The sequence below is a fragment of the Crocuta crocuta genome, unplaced genomic scaffold (genome assembly GCF_008692635.1).
Source record: "Crocuta crocuta isolate KB4526 unplaced genomic scaffold, BGI_CrCroc_1.0 scaffold58, whole genome shotgun sequence".
NCBI lineage: Eukaryota > Metazoa > Chordata > Mammalia > Carnivora > Hyaenidae > Crocuta > Crocuta crocuta.
This window is the reverse complement of record NW_027532417.1, coordinates 1,317,466-1,340,962: the sequence shown is the minus strand read 5'-3', so window position 1 is coordinate 1,340,962 and position 23,497 is coordinate 1,317,466. Positions and strand designations below refer to the sequence as shown.

The 23,497-nt window shown below is 41.5% G+C and overlaps 1 protein-coding gene across 1 annotated transcript in view; it reads right to left on the bottom strand.

Moving 5' to 3' along the window:
- Positions 1–5,232: 5,232 nt before the first annotated feature.
- TNNI3K (TNNI3 interacting kinase) overlaps positions 5,233–23,497 on the bottom strand; it is a 276,640-nt gene continuing 258,375 nt past the window's right edge. Inside the window, exons 24-25 of the mRNA XM_077778981.1 lie at positions 8,643–8,722; positions 5,233–5,408 (exon numbers count right to left, since the gene is read on the bottom strand). Coding sequence (XP_077635107.1) covers positions 5,332–5,408; positions 8,643–8,722 — 157 coding nt within the window. The 3' untranslated portion in view covers positions 5,233–5,331. The remainder of the gene's footprint in view (positions 5,409–8,642; positions 8,723–23,497) is intronic.

The window sequence follows — 23,497 nt, the reverse complement described above, 5'->3', positions numbered from 1 at the left end:
TTGGGCCCCACTCCAAAGCTTATGATTTTAAATCCTGGGGGGCTGAGGCCAAGAAAAAAAAAATCTGTATTTGAATAAACACTCTAGTAATGCTGACACAGGCTGACATTTAAGAACTGCTTTATGCTATTCTGTTTCCTACAGTTTTGTCCTTGGTTTAGGATAAACATACGTCATTGAGTGTCCCATTCATTTTTATTCTGATTACTTCAAATTATCCTCAATCTTGACATTGATTTTTTTTCCCTTAGACTAATTTGAGTTTCGGGAAATGAAAAAAAAAAAACCACCCTGAAAGAAGAATCTGGTATTCTCCACTAAGGATTCATTTTTGAAGTGGCCTTGAGCAGACCATCAATTATTATACGAGTAGAAAACTGAAGGGCAAACCAACATTCAAATGATTTTTATTGCATTTCATGGTCTTGCCGGAGTCTCACCCTTTACTGATTAGTTGAGATAAAAGAAGAGATGGAGGTTAGTGAAATCAGTGAGCTTCAAACCGTTTTTTAAAGATGGTGAAGATACCTTTCTTCTGCATATGAGCCCATTGCTTAAAAGACAGATACTTGAGATAATATTCTTTTTATCTCACTAATTACACAGAAAGCCCAGCTGAAAGTGCTTTGGAGATGTGTCCTCATCAGCAGGGCTTGGCACCCATGGCAGTGTTTTAATTCAAGAAGCCTAATTTAATTAGTGCCCTGCCACTGGGTTGGCCGCTGTGCTGCCTTGGATCTCTGGCCTGAGGAGAAATGGGCAACCCCTGCTCTTTTTATTTCCAGTTAGCCTCATAAAAGGTAGGATGTCCAAGGAGGGAGAGGAACTTTGCTTCTCCATCATGTTTTGCATACGGTGCTAATTGAGCTGACAGTCTCGGACCACAGTCTGTTACTGCAGCGGCTGAGCCTTCAGCTGACACCAGGGAAGGGATTGCAAATGTCAAATGGCTCATCTTTGCCCTTGTGGCTTTTGAAATATGGAAGGGAGCGGATCAGGGGGAGCTCTTCAGTCTGCATGCTTGAGTAACTGCAAGCAACACAAAACTAGGAAGGAATAAGGTATTCAAATCCTACTGGTAATGGCTACACTATCTCTCCCTGCTTTCCCTACCCAGTGTGCTAATGAGGAGAGGAAAATGTGAAACTCCTTGGCTTCCCTAATTGCTGTGCTTTGCCCTCCTAACTTTTTTGTTCCTGCTTATCATGGTGAGAGCCTTGCTTCTGTCAATCATTTCTGGTTCATTCTGCCTAGAAAATAACAATGTGTATTTTTTGAGCCTTGAGATTATTCCAGCCCCTTCTTTTCCATAATTAACACAGAGAAAATGATGATGATGATATTTTTGGTTTTACTTTGCAATAATGAGCCACAGCAATCAGGAAAGGTTTGTTTTTTCTGGTCCCTGAAACTTCTCCTGGGGCAAATCCCAAATTTTCCCCAGGACAGCAGAACTGCAGATTTCCTTGCTGTTACCACAGTTCTGGACTGTGGACATTTGTTATTTTTTATTCCATTTTCCCCCCACAATGGAGGCAGTACTGTGTAGTGAACAAATCATGGATACTAGTGCAAGGCACACCTAGTTCTGAAACCTGGTTCCATTCTGTACTAGCTTAGATTCATTAGCCACTTGAACAATAAAGGGAAAAAAATACAAAATAAAGGAAAATAAAAACAAAAAACGAAAACTCTCCCTTTCCAGAGTTATTTGGAGAAATGAGTAAAATAATAGCACTTAAAATCATCGACAACAGTTCCTGCCACATAGTAAGTGCTCAATAAATGTGCTTTCTTGCTATTTTTACTTAGCATGCTCCTTGTTGGGGAATGCTTTTTTGGCTCTTGTATTTGATTTAAAGGGTTTGATTTCTCTGTTGATTTGATTTCAGGTGTAAATAAGACGTTACAAAATAAGATCATACTAAGGTTGCTGGATCTTGGCTCACACTGCCTTATAAGGATAAGCTCGAAGTTTGTTATTTGTAGGGGGTTTTAAGGATATTGATGGTTATTTTCACATGAGAAGAAAACATCTGCACCCTTCTCATGCTCTCCTCTTGCAGTACAGCTCTTTGGCTGCATGGTGATTTAAGAGTAACAATAAACAATATTTATAACACTATCTGCTATGGTGTTCCAGGAACTATACAATGCACTTTGTATTATTTGCAATACTTATAGCAGCTTTACAAGAGAAATGTTACTTACTACCATCTTACAGATAATAAACTGGAGCCCAGATAGGTTAAGTGACTTGCCCAAGGCTACACAAGTACTTACTGTAGGAGGTCTGAGTGACTCCAGGGAGAGAAGGAAGGAAGGAAGGAAGGAAGGAAGGAAGGAAGGAAGGAAGGAAGGAAGGAAGGAAGGAAGGAAGAGGCAAGTGAGAAGGGAAGGAAGGGCAAAGGGAAGAAAGGGAGAAGGGAAGGAAGGGGGAGGGAAGAAAGGAAGGAGGGAAGAAAGGAGGCAAATGAGAAGGGAAGGAAGGGAGGAAGGGAGGAAGGAAAGAAAAAGGAAAGGAAATTAAGACTGAGCAAGAGAGAGAGAGAAAGAAATCATGTCCTTCATTTCAGATGTATTATCTAGCACTAGGCTTTTCTCGTACCACCAGCACCCATTTTTTCCTCTTCCCCAGGGAAATGTCAGCTTTGGAAATAATTTAACCCAAATAATCACTCTGTTGGAATAACTCTCTCCTGGTGCTGCTGTGATTTGGCTTACAATTATAGCTAATTGAACATCTTCGAAGTGAGCTCAGTGCTGCATGCACATAGAAAAAAATGTAATGTGCTAAGCATGCAAAAACATGATCACAGAAGTTCATTTTTACCAGCAGAAAAAGAAAGCAATTAGTGAGACATTTTTCAGCAAGGAGGAAAAAACACGTACGCGCACACACAGAAACCTCATGATCTCAAGACAAGCTCTAAGATGATCGCTGGGCCCCATTAAAGGTGCAGTAATGAAAAGGGCTTGTGAGCTACAGGTTGGCATCTGTGAAAAGGTTCCCCTTCTCAGGAATCAAGACATATTAGTCTCATTATTTGCAGATACTTGACAAGAGCCAGAGGGAAGCAGTAACATAAGGAGATACATTGTGGAGAGAGGAGGTGACTAATTAAAGGAAACAAAGAAAGAGAGCCTCACAAATCTGTTTTAAAAAATCCCCCTCTAAAGGAGGTATTTAAGAGGTAAAGTGTCCTTCTTCAGGACAGGGCCCCATTCCATGGGGAACGGGAAGGCCTGCGGGCTTACCCCAGCACTGGCCTGATTATCCGTATAGTCGACACCACACCTACTGTGACTCTTTTAGTTAAAACTGGTTATTAACTTAATTATTTTTAATTTTTTTAACTTTCTAAAGGATTCCTTTCAACTCAATTCATAAAAGGATGAAGGCCAGAAGTACTCCAGGCTAGGTGCAGACTCATTCCCTAAAGCAGCCAGAGCAGAGGCCTAGAGAAAGAGAGAGGCAGAGAGGCCTAGAGATGGGGACTTTTCAGCCAGCCCCTTACTAGAAAGCTCTATGCTTGTATGGCCTCGTCAACCTCCTTGTTCCTGCTTAATTAGAAAGCCTGCTGGCAACTTGCTCGGTGGGAAAGAGCACCTATAGCTCCAGAAGAATTGGGTGGGGAGACGAAGAGGCTGGGGGCTAAAAGGAGTGAGTCTAAATGGAAGTTCCATGCTTTTAACTTCTACTGGACCGGTACTGGGCCATCCCCAAGCCGTTCAGAGGACTTTCAACTTTGCAGCCGCAGGACCTAGGAAAGGCTTGGAAAGGTTTTAGAGGTAGGGTCGTTGTTCTGATAGAAATTGCCCTCAAGAAACATAATTTGTAATCAGTACGGGCAGCGGGAAAGATGAAAGGCTCACCACAGACATGGAAGGAAGGATCAGCACTTTTCCCATCCAGCTCCATTTGTATGTGAGCCCGCATTACGCAGGAGGAGAAGAAAGCAGATTTGCCTAAATGTAGTCAAAGCCCGGCTGTAGGTTCCTTTCATTGCTCTTCAAGCTCTTAGTTGTCCTCTCAGGATCTAGAGCAATGGCTCTCATCCTGGGGCAATTTTGTTTCCCGGGGCACGTACAGAAATGTCTGGAGGCTTTTTAGGGGAGCTGTTACTTGCATCTGGGAGTAGAGGTCAGGAAGCTGTGAAGCATCCTCTTGAGCACAGGACAGCCCTCACAAAGATGATTCCCTCCAACACATAAACAGTGCTGAGATCTAGAAACTTTGATTTAGAGGCTACGCAATCTTCCTTTACTAACTTCTTTTCTTCGTTACCAAGATTAAAAGCAGTAATTATCACACTGAATTTTCATAGTTTCCTGCCTGGATTTTTTCCTAGGTCTGCCTTTCAGTGGAAAAACCATTTTATTTGGTGGAAGCATTCCCATCTTCCTGAGTAGAATGAACATAGACAGCAGATTTCTCTCTCTGTCTCTCTCTCTCTCTCTCTCTCTCATAAACTCTGCCCCTGATGTGGGACTTGAACTCACGATCCTGAAATCAAGAGCCCCATGCTCTACTGACTGAACCTGCCAGGTGCCTCCAGCTTTCCCACTTTTTGAAGGAAGGCCACCAGTACCTCACACCCCCTCCCGGTGCGCTGTGCCACACTCTGGTATGAACAGCAGGTTTGCGTTTGCAGATCAGTTGTCATAACTGTTCCAGTAGCATTTATGACACCTTGATGCTGACAGCAACAGGATGCCCAGACACCACAGAGCACTTGGTATGAGGTAGAAAGGAGGCTAAAAAAGTAAGTGCAGTATTTTGCAAGTGTCTTGATCTGAAGGTCATTACTTCTTTGTACCAATATGTCTTAAAGAACATGAATCAGAAGTCTTATTGGAGTGCAATGCACTTCTGAATCCATTTTGAATGCCAACAAACAATCTTTAATCACAGAGCCGAACACTGGAGGCAACTTAATGAGAGAAGAAAATGAACAATATTCTACAAAATCAAACCTACGGCTCTCCAACACAAACCTACAAACTTCAGTCTAGGAAAATGTAGTAATTGTGAAGTGCCCACCACAGACTTAGGCCCCATCTCCAACTAATGATATAAATTTGTTCTTTCAGTTACAAAATTCAAACCAATTCTTTACATACATTCTGTCTTGGTTCCTTTGCATTTCATTCCTTAACCACGAATCCAAAGCCCAACTTGTGGTAGGGAATTAAAGAGGACCAGTATAAATAAGCCAATTTAAGGAGACCTTAGAGGGTAAAATATTATAATTGGAAGCAAGCCTGCCATGGTAGGAATTGTTGCTGTCAGTTTGGGGGAAATCTCTCCTTAGGTATACGCGAACGCTGTCAGCCGCTGTCCTCAAAGCTGCCACTATTCCGGCAAGAATGGAAATGCATCGGGCTCATGGGATCAGACACGTAGCCTGCATTAGAATAAAAGTTCAGCTGTTACTTATCACCTTTCAGTCCATCTTCCCAATTTTTCCTAAGCAGACTTACCCCACTCACCACAGAGCTGCCAAGCAGCTCCTCCCAGCTCATGTGAACAGAGGCTGGACAAAAGTTGCTGGCAAGCCGTCATAAAACAAAGGCAAAATTTAAAATGGAAGCATAGAGCTGAGACCAGAGGAACACAAATGATAGATGTATGATTTGGGCCCAAGCTGACCAAGTTGGGAGTAAAGAAGGGTACAGTTCCAGAAGAGGGTGTATCATGATGGCTAAAGTCATGGGCTTTCATGTCAGGCCAATGTGAGTTTCAACCCTGGCTCCTCTACTTATTGGTTCTGTGAATTTTGCCCACTTAACCTTTCTAAGCCTCAGTGTCTTCATCTGTAGATAGGAAACTAACATCACTTATTCGTCACTTATTCGACAATCCATAGGGTGTGTGACACAGTGAGTGCTGAGCAAATGGCAGTTATCAAAACAAGGTGGAACTAGCAGAGAGGAAAAGGAAAGAGCCACTCTCCACAGCAGGCTCGCTCTGGTTGGGTTTTGTTTTGCTTTTCCTCCCTGAGCGCCCGATTTTTAAGTGTACTTCAATGCTCAGGTCTAAATACCAGTGGTATTTGATGCTCATTGAAGAGGTAGCCCTGACTGTTTCCACAGAGTGCGGCTGGGGGCTCAGGATCAGGCCGCTGTCCTAGAGAACACAGGACACGTGCAGGCAAGCAGTTAACTTTTCCAGTGCAAGTGAGGAAACCATTCATTGCTTCTGGGAGAACGGGCACATTTGTCAACAGCTAGTGCTGCTTTTGCTCCCTTTGATAGCTGAGTTTTCAGAACCAGCTCAGCCATCTACATTTTCATCAAGGCATCTAGCAAGATGCAGTTGGATAGGCTTATTTATTTTCATAAGAAGGGTTTCTGTCAATGTCTCTCAGGCAGCACATAAACTCTCTAGAGAGGAGATGCCGGGGCTGCTGCTGACTGTCCTTGCTCACTCGCTCACCTCCAGCAGGGCTGGCCCCGGTCAGCTAGGAGGAAGGCTGTGGTCAGGGGAAGCTAAGATGAGGGGAGGCTGAATCCACATCAGTGAATCCTAATTTCAGGTGGACTTACATAAAATCTACATCCTAAAGCAGAATAGTTCTTTTTGTCCAGACTGAAACTGCATCTTCATTCCAGGCCTGGATAGATGCTTTCATGAGCTTGTAATCTTTTTATTGCTATCATCAAGCTTCTAGTGTACCACATGCGATTTTACTAGCCTTCCATGCTCCTCCATGCCTTTCTCCCCACAGGATTTCAGTGGAAATCTGATTGTGAGTGCACATCCCTCTAGTGTATGTGTGTGTGTTTGGGGGGGGGGAGGTTGCTCTCCTTCAGGGAAGGGTGGGAAACCAGCAGGGCCTGGGTGCTGACTTGTTTGATTGATGCATCACTGCCACAGTTGAGCCACAGGCACTTGTGCGGCCATTTTCCTTAAGAGGAACCCAAGGGAAATTTGACCACAGGCTTTAGGAAAAGACTGAGCCTTGTCTGAATGTTTTGTTGCTGTAGGACTAAAGGTCTTAGGTACAGAGAAAAATGCTATGCATGTAATTTTATCTTCATTCTCTAGTCCTGCTATTTGCGGGCAGAGAGGAAGAAATAGTTCATAATGTAGCTGTTTTACCACACTTGGTTTATAAAATGGAAATGGAGGGCAATTAAAGCATTCTTTCTTGTACCACGTGATGTTCTTAGAGGGAGATCTTAAATATATCTTCTTTGCCTGTTGGGGCTCTCACTCCACCCAAACACCCTAATGTTTTCTTCAACTCTGGTACAGACACGCGTAGGGAAACCCAACTTTTGCATTATTACATTACTTTTGTCTTCTCCATCTTGAAGAATTCTGCTCAAAGTCTTATTCCTTTAAGAAACAGATCGTTAGGTTAACAAAATGCTTCATCTCGAAATGTTTCATCCACCATGAAAGGAAAGACTTCTGGTCAAAGCACACATTTCAAAGGGTGCCCTATATTTTGTGGTTGTGTGGTCATGTCTATAAAGGTTTGAAAAAACGATATTATATCTATAAAAAAAATGTGATGATGTGACACATAGAGCACATTTTCCCCGGTTACTGGACTGGCCAATTATTCTGTAAAGCTGATGATAAAAAGCACTCAGCTGCATTCTGGACACGTACTGGGAGTCAGAGCACAAAGTTTCCTTTCTTTAATGTTCCCAAGTAGTTTGTCTGCATCTATCCAGAACATTTTTTTCCCTTCGTTTCTTAAAGCCTTTCTAATGCCTTAGGTAATAATACTCAGCAAACGAGGTGCACTGGTGAGGATCCCAAAGCTGAGGGCTTCCAGGGTCTATTGCCATTTACTAAATCAGAGAACCGGGAACACATCATCCAATTTATTCTTCCCCAAACCCAGTTCTTGTAATAAATCTGATCTCTTTAACTGACATACATTTTTTTTTCAGTCCTCCATATTGTCAAGGAAAGATCCCATGAATAAATGAGCCCATTGTGCTAAAATTCCAATTAAATATAGAGGCTCTCAGTCTTAGAGGTTGGAAAAAGGACATTACAGGCCTAGCACATTAATATGGGAGCTGGTGATAAGGGTGATTACCCAGCCTCTGGCTTCCAGGGGCCTGCGTAAACTGTGTTAACTATTTCAAAGAGCTTTATTAATTTCTTCTAAAGTAGACCTGTGCAAAATGGATACCATCAGTGATACTTCACCTCCTCTCTAGCTTTTTGAGGGGCTGGCTGGGTTTATAATTTATCCTGGGCACTTGCCAAAGGGGAAGAGCTCCCCCAGCATATGACATAATTGTGGAAACTCATCTCTTGTTTTTCTTCTCCCTACATACTTATGATGTGGGGCTTATAGGCTGTGAACTCAGTTAGGTGGCAACAGGGTGTCTGGAATATCACAAGGTGCAGGAGACTTGTCTCTCCTTCCACGAATACACACACTATGATATATTTGCACATATACTTACATGCTTATGTGCACACATTAGTAAACTCAAAGGTAAATACAGAGTTATATAAGATCGCAGTTTGTGCTTTTATAACATACTATTTCTAAAGGATCCTTCATTTGCAGTCATTATAAAACAGAATCTATTCTTCCTTATAATGAATAAATATCACCTTCCTAGGGGAAGTTTCCTTAATCATTCTGAAGAATCTGTGTACTTACCATATTTGTCAATGGGTGGGAACTGAAGATTTCTCTTCATCTCCTCCAAAGACAGGCCTTGAGAGGAACACTGTCCAGCACTGGAAAATTCCATGAGACACATGATTTCACACTGAGAAAATCATGGTGGTGGTTTGCTAATAACATTTTTATAAAACAACTTATTCACTTGGGATAGATCCCAGAAAACTGACAGAGTGATACAAAGGTGTTTCTTTGCTACAAGTGACTAGTCGGGAAAGAGTTCAGAATTATTTGGAGTAAGTCATATCTCAGTGTGAGTCCTGGCTCTTAGTGAATCCAGGCATATCCAATGTGAATCCAGGCAGGCTACGATTCCCAGCTGTGTAAGCTTGGGTGGCATGCCACCTTTTATGAGCCTCAGTTTGTTAATCTGTAAGATGGGGAAAGTAGATAAATAATTTCCAGTTTGTTTTGATGATTAAAGGTAACAAAAAGATGTGTTGAATCTAAAACCCGAGTTAATATAATTGCAAACCTTACTTGAACTAATAGCCACAGTATTATTATCTTAGTAATAATCACTATCAATAAAACATGCCAAGAGATATTGTTACCGTTATATTGCTGTTATTACAGTAGGAGTTATAAGAGATAGTGACAATAAGATTTATTGCATGATTCCAATGCATTAAGCATATGCATCTATCATCTCATTTAATCCTTATCATTACCGAACGTTTCTCTCATTTTATAGATTAGGAAACTGAGGCTGGAGCAGTTAAGTAACTTGTTACACAGGTTTGGCAATTGGCTCATCTATGGTTCAAACCCAGGTCTTTTAGATTCCAAAGCCTTTGTGCTTATCCACTATTCAAATAGAAATTTCTTCCTGGTACCTGGCCCTCCTGAATCCTTCTCTTCCTCAGACTTCTGCTACTCTTTTACCACACTGGTTAATGGGCTTGCTTTCTTTTTACCTCTTCAGCCATCAAAACCCTCACCCTATGCTGAACTGCATCTGTCCGTTAATTATATATCTGTGGGTCTCTTTCATGTCCATGTCTCTCGCCCAAACTTTAGCATCCTCCAGGAGGCTTCCCCCCAGAGCTGCCTTCACTGTGCTCACAGCAGAACTCTCATTTCCCCGTCCCAAGCCAGGGCTGTCATCTCAGTTCCCGGCACCACATCATTCAGTTACTTATGCCAAAATTTTTCTTTTTCTCACAACTCTTACTTAATTCAAATATTTTTAGCTCTGCCTCCTGTCTCCTTATAACCCATTCTCCATATATTATCCAGAGTGTTCTTTTCACAGTATAAAACAGATTAAGCCATTCTCCTACTTAAAACATCTCAGTGGCTTCCCAGTTCATTTAGAGTAAAATCTACCCTCACCTACAAGGCCCTGGCCCTGCCTACCTCAACCTCAACTCACATCCTTCTCCCCATCTTTTGCTAAGCACTTCTTCTTGGCGTTCTTTCTGTCCCCTGAATCCTCCAAGCTCTTTCCCAACCCAGAGCTCTTGCATTTGTTAACTCTGCTTGGGATGATCTTAGTTAACCCGAATCTTGTTTCAATGAACCCCTGCCCTGCCTTCACCCATGCCTGGATCCTCTTTCTTTCAGGCCTCAGTTGTACCATCACCTCTTCCGAGAGGCCTTCCCTGAGCACCATTCCAAAGTAGCATTTCCCTGGCTTATAGTCACTTTCTATCTCATCATGGCAATGTGTTTCTTTCATTTAGAGCTATATAAAATTATCTTGCCCGTTTATACATTCGCTTATATAGTCTTTCCCACAGTGAGGTTGGGAGCCTCGTTGTCTATCTTGACTCCCTAATTCCCTGCTTTATACTCAACACTTATAGTGGCTGGCACACAGGAGAGGCTAAAAAAATAGTCTGAACAATTTAATTAATTGATGGGTCCTTAAATAATGTCCTTCTCTTAGGTCACTCAATTCTCCCCTCCACAAGGTCTTCCTATAACAAAAATCCTACCAGGACATTCCCCTGTTCCCCGCTGCAATTCTCTAGGCCCATGTTCCAAACCCTCTGCAACTCAAACCTACTTGTGTTCCATGTGTATCTCATGTTCTACAATTCCTCAGTATCTTTTCTCCCCAAGTTCAGGCTATGCTTGAAGACTCTGGACTTTCTAAAACATCCTAAATTTTCCTTCCTCTGATTGTGGCTGAGCTGCTCCCCAACTTGAATCTGGTTGGTGACATTTTTTTTTTTTTAACATTTATTTATTTTTGAGAGATAGAGAGAGCACAAGTAGGGGAGGGATAGAGAGAAAACAAAAACAGAATCGGAAGCAGGCTCCAGGCTCTGAGGGGTCAGCACAGAGCCCAAGGCAAGACCCTGAGCGCAGAAACTCTGAGATCATGACCTGAGCCAAGGTCAGATGCTTAATCAACTGAGTCACCCAGGCGCCCCAGTGACATCTTATTTATCCCTGAGGGGAAGCAATAAGAAAGAACATTCTGGTGGCAGACTCCTTGAATTTGAATCCTGGCTCTATTACTTACTAGCTATGACGTTGGGCATACGTTATTTAACTACTCTTTGCTTTAGTGTATGCAACTGTATAATGGGAATTATAACAACATTTTACTTATAAGGTTAATCATGAGAATTAAAGAATTAAGAAGTTTAAAAGACATTGAGAAGTGCTAGCATGTAGTAAACACTCAGTAAATGTTACCAACTTTTATTATGTGTCAAAGTCCAACTCAAAGGCGACATTCCCTCAAGTCTTCTTGGAAACCCCACTCAGAATTTCATACCCTCTAGTACTTTGTACTTCTATCACAGTGCTTATCAGAGTCTGCCTCTAAGTGTGGCAATGGGCCTGTATTTGTATGCTAGTGAAGCCCACTAAACAGAATACTCCTGGAAGTCGGAGATCCCATCTGATATCCTTTGGATCTCCTGCAGGGCTTAGCTGGTACTTTGTAAATAGTTAAAATAAAATGTGTAAACTAAAATTGTTACAAAATGTTCACCTGGAGAATGCGATTTTTCTAAACTCTAGCATAAATTCACACTGTCTCATTCACTTAGCTGCCTTAAAATGACAGCAGATTTGGCCTTCCTTTCTTAAGGGATAATGTGAAGCTGTTTCTTAGAGGGGAGAAACGATTAAAAAGAAGAAAAAGTATTGACTTAAAGTGGGACATGGTATTATCTCAATCAACATTAAATGGCAAACCACACTCAGTTCTGGGCATTAGAATGTCATTCATGATATTTTTCAAAATGAACTTTACCCTACTAATAACCTAAAAGTTACCTACTAAAACCTCTTAAGCACTCTAGCTCCTTTTAATAAATGTGCTGTATATACTAGTCTTGGCAACAACAAGATAATAGGGAATAAATATTTTATCATCAAAAAGGCTATCTGGTTTCCTATGAATAAAAGCCCATCTCCAAGCTGTCTTATTTATTCAGTTGCAGAATGTAATTCATGCCAGGGCACGTAACCTGCCTGCCCGGGAGATACCACCTAGGCCAGTTCTGGACGCTCTTCTAGGATGACAGACAGATGGAAGCTATGCATGCCCAGGTCAAACAAAGCAGAGGAAACCAGACCCTGATCCATGGAAGTAGTTCTCCTCAATCCATGTGTGTCCAGAATTCAGCAGGAGTTTCACAGAAGCCCAGAGTTTAAGAGACACACGGGACCTCTGTTGGCTGAAGTTGTGGCCAGAGAAAATAGGCATTTCCAGTGATGCAGCTTTCCCATGAATTCAATGAAAATAGATGTGAACTCATGGCAGGTAAGAAAAGCACTTGATGTTGCAGTGTTTCAATATTGTTAGGTAACTGGGTGGCCTTCTTTATGGTAAAAGGATGCTATATGTCATATATAGGCTTATATATGAATGATACAGGACATTATATAAGTAATTTCATGTATCTGTTTAATGACAATGGAATGAAATTTTCTCTTTTAAAGGAAATAGCAGAGGGGTGCCTGGGTGGCTCAGTCTGTTGAGCATTCAACCTCGGCTCAGGTCATGATCTCGTGAGTTCGAGCCATGCGTCAGGTTCTGTGCTGACAGCTTAGAGCCTGGAGCCTGCTTTGGATTCTGTGCCTCCCTCTCTCTGCCCTTCCCATGCTCATGCTCTGTCTCTCTCTCCTACTCAAAAATAAATAAACATTTAAGAAAATAAAGCGAGTAGCAGAATCTTTATATTAGTTTTTGAACACTACCACATTATATTGATACATCTCATTTTAGTGCTAAAATAAATTTCAGTTAGTTCTGTGACATATATGTACAGATAAACATAGTCATTGGCCATGGTATCTTACAAAGGTGCACTGGGGAATGAATAATTCAGAATCAAGAGTAGAACTAAAATTCAAAAAATGTTTCCTGCTTCTCAATCCATGCTTTACAGTTATAGACAACCTAGTAGGCTGCGTGCTAATTAGGCCAGTTAACAGTCAAATCCAAAATACGTAATCTGTATTTTTGTATGTGCATGCCATGCAGACAATGGCTTGTCAGCACACACTAGCATGTTTGCAGTCATTCAGATGGTCTGCGAATGGACTTCTACACCCTCAGCAAAGACAACAACATTCTAAACTATGAGGCTATGTTGGCTGAACGGAGTGCAGAGATAGCAATGTTCTTGGAGAGCACATTAAGCAAAAAGTATCATCCAAAGAGAAGTGAATCAATCTTTATGTAAGATTACAGAAGAGATATCAAGAGTCCAAAAGGTGCTCAAAGGTAGGATATACTCAAATATAGTTTCAGTTCTTCAAAGCAGGAGTAAGGCAGGCTCTGTAAACTAAACTAGCAGATTAATGTACATTCTAGGCAAAACTCCAGAAAGAAATATTAAAACAGAGTTTTTCTGTACTCTTAAAAAAAAAAGTACTGATTCCTAGAAGCTATCCTGGGTTCAGGAAGAAAAGCCTATCATGTCAGATTTGCTTTATTGCCTTTTGGTGAGGATAAATTTCAAGGGGAAATCCATACATCTGGATTCTGCAGATACTGGGCAGAGTTTCTCCTGATTGCTTGCAAGTAAGAAGGGGAGATCTGTGCCAAATGACAATTGGTTGGTTTGAATTGTCACTGGTTGGATATCCAGAACTGATCAAGACTTCAGGTAGGTGACACTCTCCAAAGGGCTAAGCTGAGCCTTAGACACTGGGAATAATTAAGAAAACAACACAAACCAAAAACACTACATTTGCTGAAGTTAGAATTGTCCCCAAATAGATTGAGTTGTTCTAGAAGGGGGTACTGTCAAATCCTTAGAAGTTTTCAAGGTATGGCTAGAGTGCATCGTCGCTGTGGGTGCTGTAGAGGGATCCAAGTGTTGTGACGTTCCCGATCCCCCTATTTCTTACATTCTGTGATTCTTTGAAAGGTATTCATGAACCATGTAGATTTTGTGAAACTGGCTTTGATGTGTTGGAAAGGCAGCATGAGATTGCCTTTCCCACTTAGGGAGAAGATTTTTATCTTCCTTATCTGAGGTGTCTGACCATTTGTCCAAGGCTGAATACCTCACCCATTTCCACATACCTGCCACATCATACCTGGCTACACAGTACTGCTACTTCTCAAGATGGTGCTTGTAGCTTTTTGTCTATATACATTTCATTTGACATAGTAACTGAACCATGCTATTTGCCTGAAGGGACCATCTCTTTTCGTGGTCTATTTCAAAGGAAGAACCACATTGCCATCTAAGTTGAAACAAACGAAAAGTGTGGAGAAATCACTTGCACGTAAACCATCATTAAGGATTTGACTGACAGGCTGTGTAATGCTGGTATGAAAAACTCTTGAGCTGCTTCATGGAAGTTTTTATAGAAGATAAATTTGTAGGGGCACCTGGGTGGCTCAGTCGGTTTAGTATCCCACCCTTGATCTCGATTCAGGTCATGATCTCATGGTTCGGGAGTTCAAGCCCCACATCTAGCTCTGTGATTGACAGCGCAGAGCCTACTTGGAATTCTGTCTCTCCCTCTCTCTGCTCCTCCCCTGCTTGTTCTCTCTCTCTTTCAAAATAGATATATAAAATTTAAAAAAAAGATAAATTTGTAGAATATTCATGTTGCAATGCCTGAGGGGTGGAGAAAAACTATAAAACATCATTTCATCTCCCTTTTTTAATGTTTACGTATTTTTTTGAGAGAGAAAGTGCGAGCAGTGGATGGGCAGAGAGAAAGGGGGACAGAGGATCCAAAGACCTTCTGCACTGACAGGCCAACATCAGAGACCCGGATGCGGGGCTCAAACCCACAAACCTTGAAATCATGACCTGAGCCGAAGTTAGATGTTCAACTGACTAAGCCACCCAGGTGCTTCCACACTGTCATCTCTTCAGGAAGGTATACTGTTAAGCAGGACCTACAAGGAAGCGAAAAAATACTGTCTAAAGAGAGTCCAGGGAACCCCCGTGCCATCTCTCCAGAGTGGCGGGAGTGGGAAGTGCCACAATGAATTCAAATGGCCCCATTTAGATTCTCAAAGGCAGCCAGTATTGTGGCTTCCAAACCACAGCCTGCCAAATGGTTTTGGTATTGGAGCAATGAATCATGGCTTTGGCTGTGGGATTTCATGAATTCTCAGAATATTTTCTAGTGTTATAATGACTTCTGACTGATTTACATTCCAAAGAAGACATCAGGTAGTCATATAGTCCAAAAGCAACCATTTTTATAATATTCTTCCAAGTGTGGTTTTCACAGAGCTGGGGACTTTGATTTGGTGAATTAGAGCAAATGAAGATAGTCTGCATGGTTTCAAGATAGTTTTGAAAGCAAGACCGAATAGAACAACTAAACAAAAAGAGAGAGACCTAGAACATTAAGTTCTACCATAATGATATAATAATAATAATCTCATATTTATAGAGGGCTTTATAGCTCGAGCATACTTTTATATCAATTAGCTTAGAGTATTGTTATAAAACCCCCATGAGGTATCTGGGAAAGCATCAATTTTACCTCCATTCTATATCAGGCTCAGAAAGTTTGAACAACCTGCATCAACTCACAGAGCTAGCAAGAGGCAAGCCAGCACCTGAAGAAAACATCTTCAGACTTCCAGTCCATGCTCTTTTTTCTAAAGCACGCTGCATTTTATAGCAGTCCCTGTCAAACTCTTGTTCTGTTTCCATTTGGGGAGCTCAGTGAATTCGTCATGAGTTACAGTTTTGGACTCTTTGCATCTAAAGACCAACACTAAGTTTCTCACAGAAAAATATCCTTCATCATCATAGAAGCCAGAAACATTTTCTCATGACTTGCTTTCTTAGGTCTTTGAGAAAATTTTATTTCCCCCCGTCCAACAATGGCTTGCCTGTCCCTCTGCAGTGAGGCCAAAACTAGAGACATACACTCTGAAATTTCTCAATGAGATGTTTATGACTCCACACAACTCTCTGATCCTGTGCAAGGTTTTCTAAGCTGCATGCATGGATTCATCTTCCTAAGTGCTGCTCCAGTGATGCTGAACAGAAAACCACTAGGTTACGAGCATGATTAAAGACCCCAGGCACAATTTTCTTCCATTCAAGTTGGTCCAATTAGTTTGTATGCAGTTAAAAATGCCCTTAGGCTACCTGTACTCTAGAAGATTTAGTCATTTGGACTTTGCACAGGCAACACCATCCAAGGCCGCACAGCTTTGCAAATATGCTTTGTGCTGTGTCAGAGTTTTTTGCCATCTGTCATAATCATGTTACTTGTGAAAGAATATCAACAAGGATATCAGTGCCATATGCACCTTTATCCCCTTCCTCAAGAGGAATGTATCCAAGTGAAAAGTCATTTCTTTCACTTAATATGAAACATGTACAGGTAAGAGCTAACCAGAATTTCAGTTCTTTGACACTAATCTAAGAGACTAATACAAAGTAAAGGTAGGGAAACAGCCTGCTGAGATCCCTAATAAAGGTGTTTACACAAGAAAAGTAAATGCTTTGCCATAGAAAAGGCTACTAGAGTCAGCTGGCTGTTCCTTTTGGCATTTAGCTGAAAACAAATAGATCTATTTAAAACAGATCTGTCACAAGGGATAAATGCCTTTTCATGCCTTACAATGTCTTTCTATGTAGCCCACCTTTTCTCTGGCCTAAAGAGAGGCAACATTTCTATCAGAAATTGGATCACCTTTGGCCTAACTTTGAAATAGTCCAGTAAGACTCTTCTGAATAAGCATTTGTTAATTTATCAGTTTAGTTCAACATATTTATTTATTCATGATTTCATCCCGGCTGCTTTCAGAACATTATTTTGTCTTTGTCAATAATTCCCTACTTGATAATGTCCTAAATTAAAACAAATTTATTGCTCCCATTATAGTGAATGGGCAATGGCCAAAATATTTAATGGGGCCAGAGGTCAGTGCAAAATATCTCTTTCAGGAAAATCAAACCCATCAGCTTTCTTTCAGTGGCAAATGTCCCCTGGCTATAAAAGGCCTGAAAGACTTGGCAATGGGTCACGTCTCTGTTTGAGCCATTAGGCAAATATCCAAGGTCTCAGCTCCCCCATTTTTAAGGGAAAAAGCAATTAGGAAAAGAATTATGAATAAGGAAAAATGCAGCAAGAACTGAAACTGTGTGCTAATTCCTTGATGGCTCATCAATTTTTAATGTGCTTAACAGTAACCTAACAATACAACCACCTCTCAATTTACCTATACTTTAAGTGAGTATAAATGAGGGATTGTATAATCCAGTAGGAGGTGAACTACTACATGCTTTGACTGCTAAAACTGAGGAACATCCTTCAAATATACCAAACATCTTTCTTTCTTTTTTTTTTTAAGTTTATTTATTTATTTATTTTGAGAGAGAGAGAGAACATGAGTAGGGGAGGGGCAGAAAGAGAGAGAAAAAGAATTCCCACGCAGGCTCCACATTGCCAGCATAGAGCCTGATGGGGGGCTCAAACTCATGACCTGAGCTGAAGTCAAGAGCTGGACACTTAACCAACTGGGTCACTCAGGTGGCCCATCAAACATCTTTCTTATTCTTCACCTTCTATACTTACTATCATCCCCCCCAAAAAGGGAAAGTATTTTAAATATTAGAACTAAAAGATGTTAGGAGCAGGATGGTCATAAAGCTAATTTCTCATTCCTCTATATTCCTACCTCATTTTACCAAGAAGGAAATTAAAGCCTTGTGAGGTGAAATAACTTATCCAAGTTCATGTCTCAAGGTTACAGTGATGTTAGGATATACCCTAGAGTTCTAGATTTCTTTGCTAATTTTTATTCTTATTTTTAAAGAGAAAAGGGAAATCAAATTTTGTTGCATACCTGCTAAGTGTCATAGTCTACTAGAAGCCTCACCAATCTTATTACATATATTTGCTCCACCTAACAACCCATTTTACACGTGTGGAAAACAAGTCTAAGTCTTCTCCAGGATCACATAGTTGTAATTCAAATGCAGGCCAGGCAGTATCCAAATCACCTGCTTTTTCCATCTACACTGTTAGCTCTAGAAAGGATTCCAAATTTACACCCATAATCTTGTCTCTCTCCTCTTCATGACTGATTATAAAGCACAATGCCACATGCTGTGCTAAGTGCTAGGAACCAGATATGAGTGTGATGGACATGGACTCTACCCTTTGGGGTAAATAGAAATGTAGACACGTGCAGGCATACTTCAATGCCTGGGGACACAGTATACTATAAGAGGCACCCTTATAGCACACAGGAGATGCAGGACAAGCAAGGGTTCTCAAACAGAGGGAATTTCTAGGATAGAAATAGGTTGGGGCCCATGCAAAGACCTGGGAAATCAAGTGGCCAAAGTAAATGTATTAATTTCTTTTTAACTTTTCATTTTGAAACAATCTCAAAATAAAGGAAGACTGCAAAAGTGGTATAATTTTTTTAAAATCCTGAATCATTTGAGAGTAAGTTGCCAATCTGATTGCCTATCATTTCCCATTGACCTTAGTGTATTCCTAAAATAAAGACATTCTCCTACATAGCCTAATAGAATCATTTGAGTTCGTCTTCTCTCAGACTCCATTCAAGTTTTCCCATGATCTCAATACTTTATAGCAAAAGGATACAATTCAGAATCACACACTGTGTTTAGTTGTTACGTTTCTTAATCTTCTTCAACTGGAAATAGTTTCTCAGTCGTTACTTGAGTTTCAGGACCCTGAACAATTTTGAAGATGACCAGCCAGTTATCTTGCAGAATATCCTTCAATTTGGTTTTATCTGAGGTTTACCATGGATTAAATTAAAAGTATGTCTGATGTGGGAAGCATCACAGAAGTGATGCTGTGTTCTCCTCACTGTATCCCAACACATTTTGACTTGTCCCATTATTGTGTTCTTCATTTTCATTACTTGAGTCAGGTGGTGTGTGGCAGGACCCTCTACTACAGAATTATTCTTTTTCTTTTTGTAATGAATAAGTATTTTGTGGGGTGTTACTTTGAGACTATATAAGTATCCCATGCCTCAACCAAATTTCAGTATCTTCATTTATTTATTTCTGTATGGATTTAAAGTTAGTATTTTATTCAGTGGGTCACTATTTATTTTGATGCTTAAATTACCCCATAGTTGGCAAGCAGGAGTCCTGTCTTGCTGTCCCTTTGATACACACCCACCCTTGAAAACCTCTTTACTCGGTGGCACCAGACATTCCAGGCTTATTTTGTACATTCCTGGTCCCAGCCCCGAAATCTGCCATTTCTCCAAAGTACCCTATTTCCTTTTAGTGGAGAACAGTATTTAGAAATCAAGACCTAGGTGCTTGGTGTGTTCCTTGTCATTGAAATGTTGCTGCTCCCAGACCCTCTCATGGAGCAGGCAAAGCTGAAGAACACGCATGCGTGTACACACATGTATAAACACATTCAGACCTCTCCCTCCACTCTCATATAATTCCAATCCAAACCAACATCACAGGGCCCATTCTAGTTTTCTCCCTTTCCATGTTTCTGACACCTTCTCTGACAGTGAGAAACCTGGTTCCTATTATTCTAAATATGATCCATGCCCCCGAATGTACACATCTCTGGCTGCTGTCACACCTGCATCCATCAACACATACATGGATGTCCTCCTTTACTTTACTTGGGCTCCACTGTTGTATCCAAGTGGCTGCTCTCCTTACCTTCTTGTGTTCTGACATCCCACTCTGGGCTATTTTCCCACCTGTCTGCCCCAAGCAGGTGCCTCCTCACCTGCCTTGAGCTCCAGCACTCAGCACTGAGCTGTGCCCCATGTGATGCCTTCTTCACCCTGTGTGGGTTCCAGTCACTAGGACAGGGCTGCCTGTCTACACTTATACCCTCTTCACCACCCTTCTGCTCTAACTTCACTCCATCAAGCACCTTCCTGTAACTGATACCCTTCTCAGTCTGCATGAAACCACTGTGGCCACCAACCTGCATGAAAATCTATCCCAGTGTGCTTGGGCTGTGACACTCTACGTGGGGTAACTTCTTCACTGACCCCTCTCACGCATGCCTTCCTTCCCAGCCTCACACTCCGGCCTCCCATGCCAGGTTGCCCTCCCATGTAGATGCCTTCCTCACCGTACCTGGGATCTAGCACCTTGACTGGGTAGCCCTAAACCTTCATGGAAACCCTTCCATCCTCCGGCCAGCCAGCTGCCACCCCCCACCACTCTCACCATCCACTTGGACATTCTCCGTACCGTACTTGGATTCAAACATCCTTTCCCACATTCCGTGGAGAAGTCACTTTTGCTCAACCCTATCTAGTGGCTCTGGACTAAAGAATTTAGGAAGAAAGGGGAAGAGAGGAGAAGAGCAATAAGGCTGGACTTTTTAAAAATGTTGATCAGATCATGTCATACGCCTGCTCAAAATCCCTCAGTGGCTGATCATCACATGCAGAACAACATTCTAACGCCCTGTCCTGGCTGCTGAAATCTTCGTGGTTTGACCTCTACCTACCTACCTGGGACATCATCCCATAACATTCTTGCCCGCCTCCTATCCTGTGTCCATAACAGAGGCCTTCTATTTCTCTTCGTTCTCCTGTCTTACAAACTCTGCACCTTTGCTCTTCAGCTGAACACTGTTTCCCAGGCTTTTCCTTGTTTTCATGATTCTAACCACCCCATCTAAACTCCCCTTCTAGTCACTCTATCCTATTGACCTATTCTAACTGCCTGCATAGTACTTACCACAATCTCATTTTCTGGTGTATTTATTCATTGTCACCTGCATAGGCAGATACAGTACTCTGCCTATATACCTTGGTCTATTTTTAGAAGTCACTTTTAGAAGTTTCCGTACACGCTCATGGTTTCCTGTGTTTCTCTGTACTTAAACGTGGGAGGTGGCTCGTGCTCCTTCCCACCCACCCAAATGAGCCTCCATAAGTGAGGAGCAAGAGTTGGTGGATAAATACTCCAGCATCCTTGCTGCTTGTTGAGAAAATTATGAGACATGGTCTATACCCTCAGAGTTTACAACATGAAATTAAGCCTTTGTTGCCCACACCAGTGACTTACTCATTAACACACATACCCCTTCCTTCTCTTTCCTTCACTGTGCTTGAGATCACATCCCAGAAAAATAATTTTCACTCACATCCTGTCTCATGGTCTGTTTATGGAGAAACTCAAATTGAGATGGCCTGCGTCCTTTGGTTAGAAGGTAAGTTTCATGACAGTGGGGACTTGCCTTGTATACTACTGTGTCTTGATCCCCAGTGCCTTCAACTAATTGTCATGAACTAGGCACCCAATAGCTATGTATTGAATGAATGATGATTCCTCCTTAGCAACTTTATTGATTCATGTTTAATCTTTGTTTATTGGTCAGCCTCCTTCCATTTCGTTAGTCACTGCTCAAGAACATGCTGTATTTCCCTGTTACATGTATTGGAACAGTGACCTCTGTGGAAGTCCTGGCCAGCCTATTCCACCCTCTATGTCATTGCCAGGGAAATCTGAGAATGATTCTTTGTTACGGTATCCTCATCCATTCAGCGATTTAAGGTAGTGTCTTACAGATATGAAAGTGAAATGGAACATGATGGAGAGTCTCTCTTCAAACATGTCTTCTGGGATAGAAGTGACGGCCATATGGGAAGGAAGAAGGAACCACAGTGGCCTTAGTGCTGCTCCGGCCATTTGCTCTCACCATTGGCAGAGCTCGCCTCATTTTGCATATACATCTGATCAACAAGCGGGCTGTGGATTTTTTATCGAAGGGACTCTGCCTTATGAATCTTAGTGTCCCCTGGGGCTTCACATAGCACCTGGCACTGACATTTATTGAAGTAAATGTGTTGACTTCTTGAAGGTAGCCTTGTTATTTTTCCATGGCGAGAGGAGTTTCCAATGTAAGCAGTTTTAGGGCTATGTGACTTGAAAAAATTAGAGTTTTTAAGTTCTTAGAGCAGGGCTCAGAAAATGTTTCCTGTAAAGGGCCAGATAGTAAACATTTTAGAATTTGTAGAGCATGTGGTCTCTGTTGCAACTATTCAACTCTGGTATTGTAGCATAAAAGCCGACATAGACAGCATGTAAACAAATGAGTGTGGTTGTGTTCACAAAAACTTCACAAAAACAGGCAGAGTTAGGTGTGGTCTGTGGGCCATAGTTTATCAACATCTCCTTTAGAGCAAGAGATAAACCTTATATCCAGTGCTTCTCGAAGCTGTCTTCCACCTTTGGGCCAAACAATACAGTCCCAATGAAAGTAGGATCTCCCCTCATCTTTCATTTTAGTAGTTTGTCTTAGAAGAGGAATAATAAAGACTAAAATACATGAGCTAATGGCAAAACAGAAAAAAATTTACATGTATTCAATGTTTACCATATGTCAGACACATACAAATTATAGTCTCACCTAATGAACACTGCGACATCACGAAGAAGGTGATATTCTTATTTTCATCCTGTAGATAAGACGCTTGGGACGTGGGGAGCTCAACTAACTTGCCTCAGGTCACACAGCTTATAAGTGGTAGAACCTGAATTTGAACTCAGGCGCACCTGAGCTCAAGCTTTTAACCACTATTTTATAATAATGGCCCCTGGACGGGTACATAAGTAAAAATTACAAAACCAATTTTATTGATGGAAGATAAAAGTGACAACTAGATAGGCGCCTACAGAGCAGTACATATTCGTTTCCCCTTTTGGATTGAGGAAGGTTCAAAGGCCATCTTTGTTGATTTAACATCTCCAGGCTCTGTTGTCTGAATTCAGATCCCTGCAAGAAATTCCATGTTCCTTTGTTCTTTATTGTCATAAAGGCCAGTCTGAATGGAAAGATTTTAAAACTCCCTAAACTCTTTGAACATGTAGAACATTGATCTTCACAAACCATTTGAAACACCCTAAGGAGGTTACAAAATTACAAGCAATGTTTTGTTTTTTCTTTTTCTTTTGTTTTAAGTGAATGTATACTAAACCACGGGGACCTTTTGCCTCATATCATACAACACCAAAGCTTTCCTCGCCTCCTCTGTGTATTCTTTGCTGTCAGACCCTGAATAACAAAACGGTTATTATGTTGCTAGGGTGCCTTGTTCTTACTGAAAAGCTCGTCTCCTGCCAGTAACGTGGGGGCTCTTACCCCACTCTTGTGTGATGTGCTGCAAAGCTTCTTTGAATCCTGGGGCAACTCAGGGTTTGACATTTCCTGCTGCGCCCACCACTGTTCCTGCCTTCTGTTTTGGCAGGAACATGACTATGGATTCTGTTAAGAAGTGTTCTGTGGCCGGCTTTCGAGCTAGACCTCTGTGGTTTTTATACTGGTATTTTATTACGCCTTGATACGTGGCACTCCAGAATGCACGCTCCTTCGGAACAGGAGCCACATTTGGTTATTTATCTCTGCGGCCCTGGCATCTGGGACATAGAGTATGCTCTTGA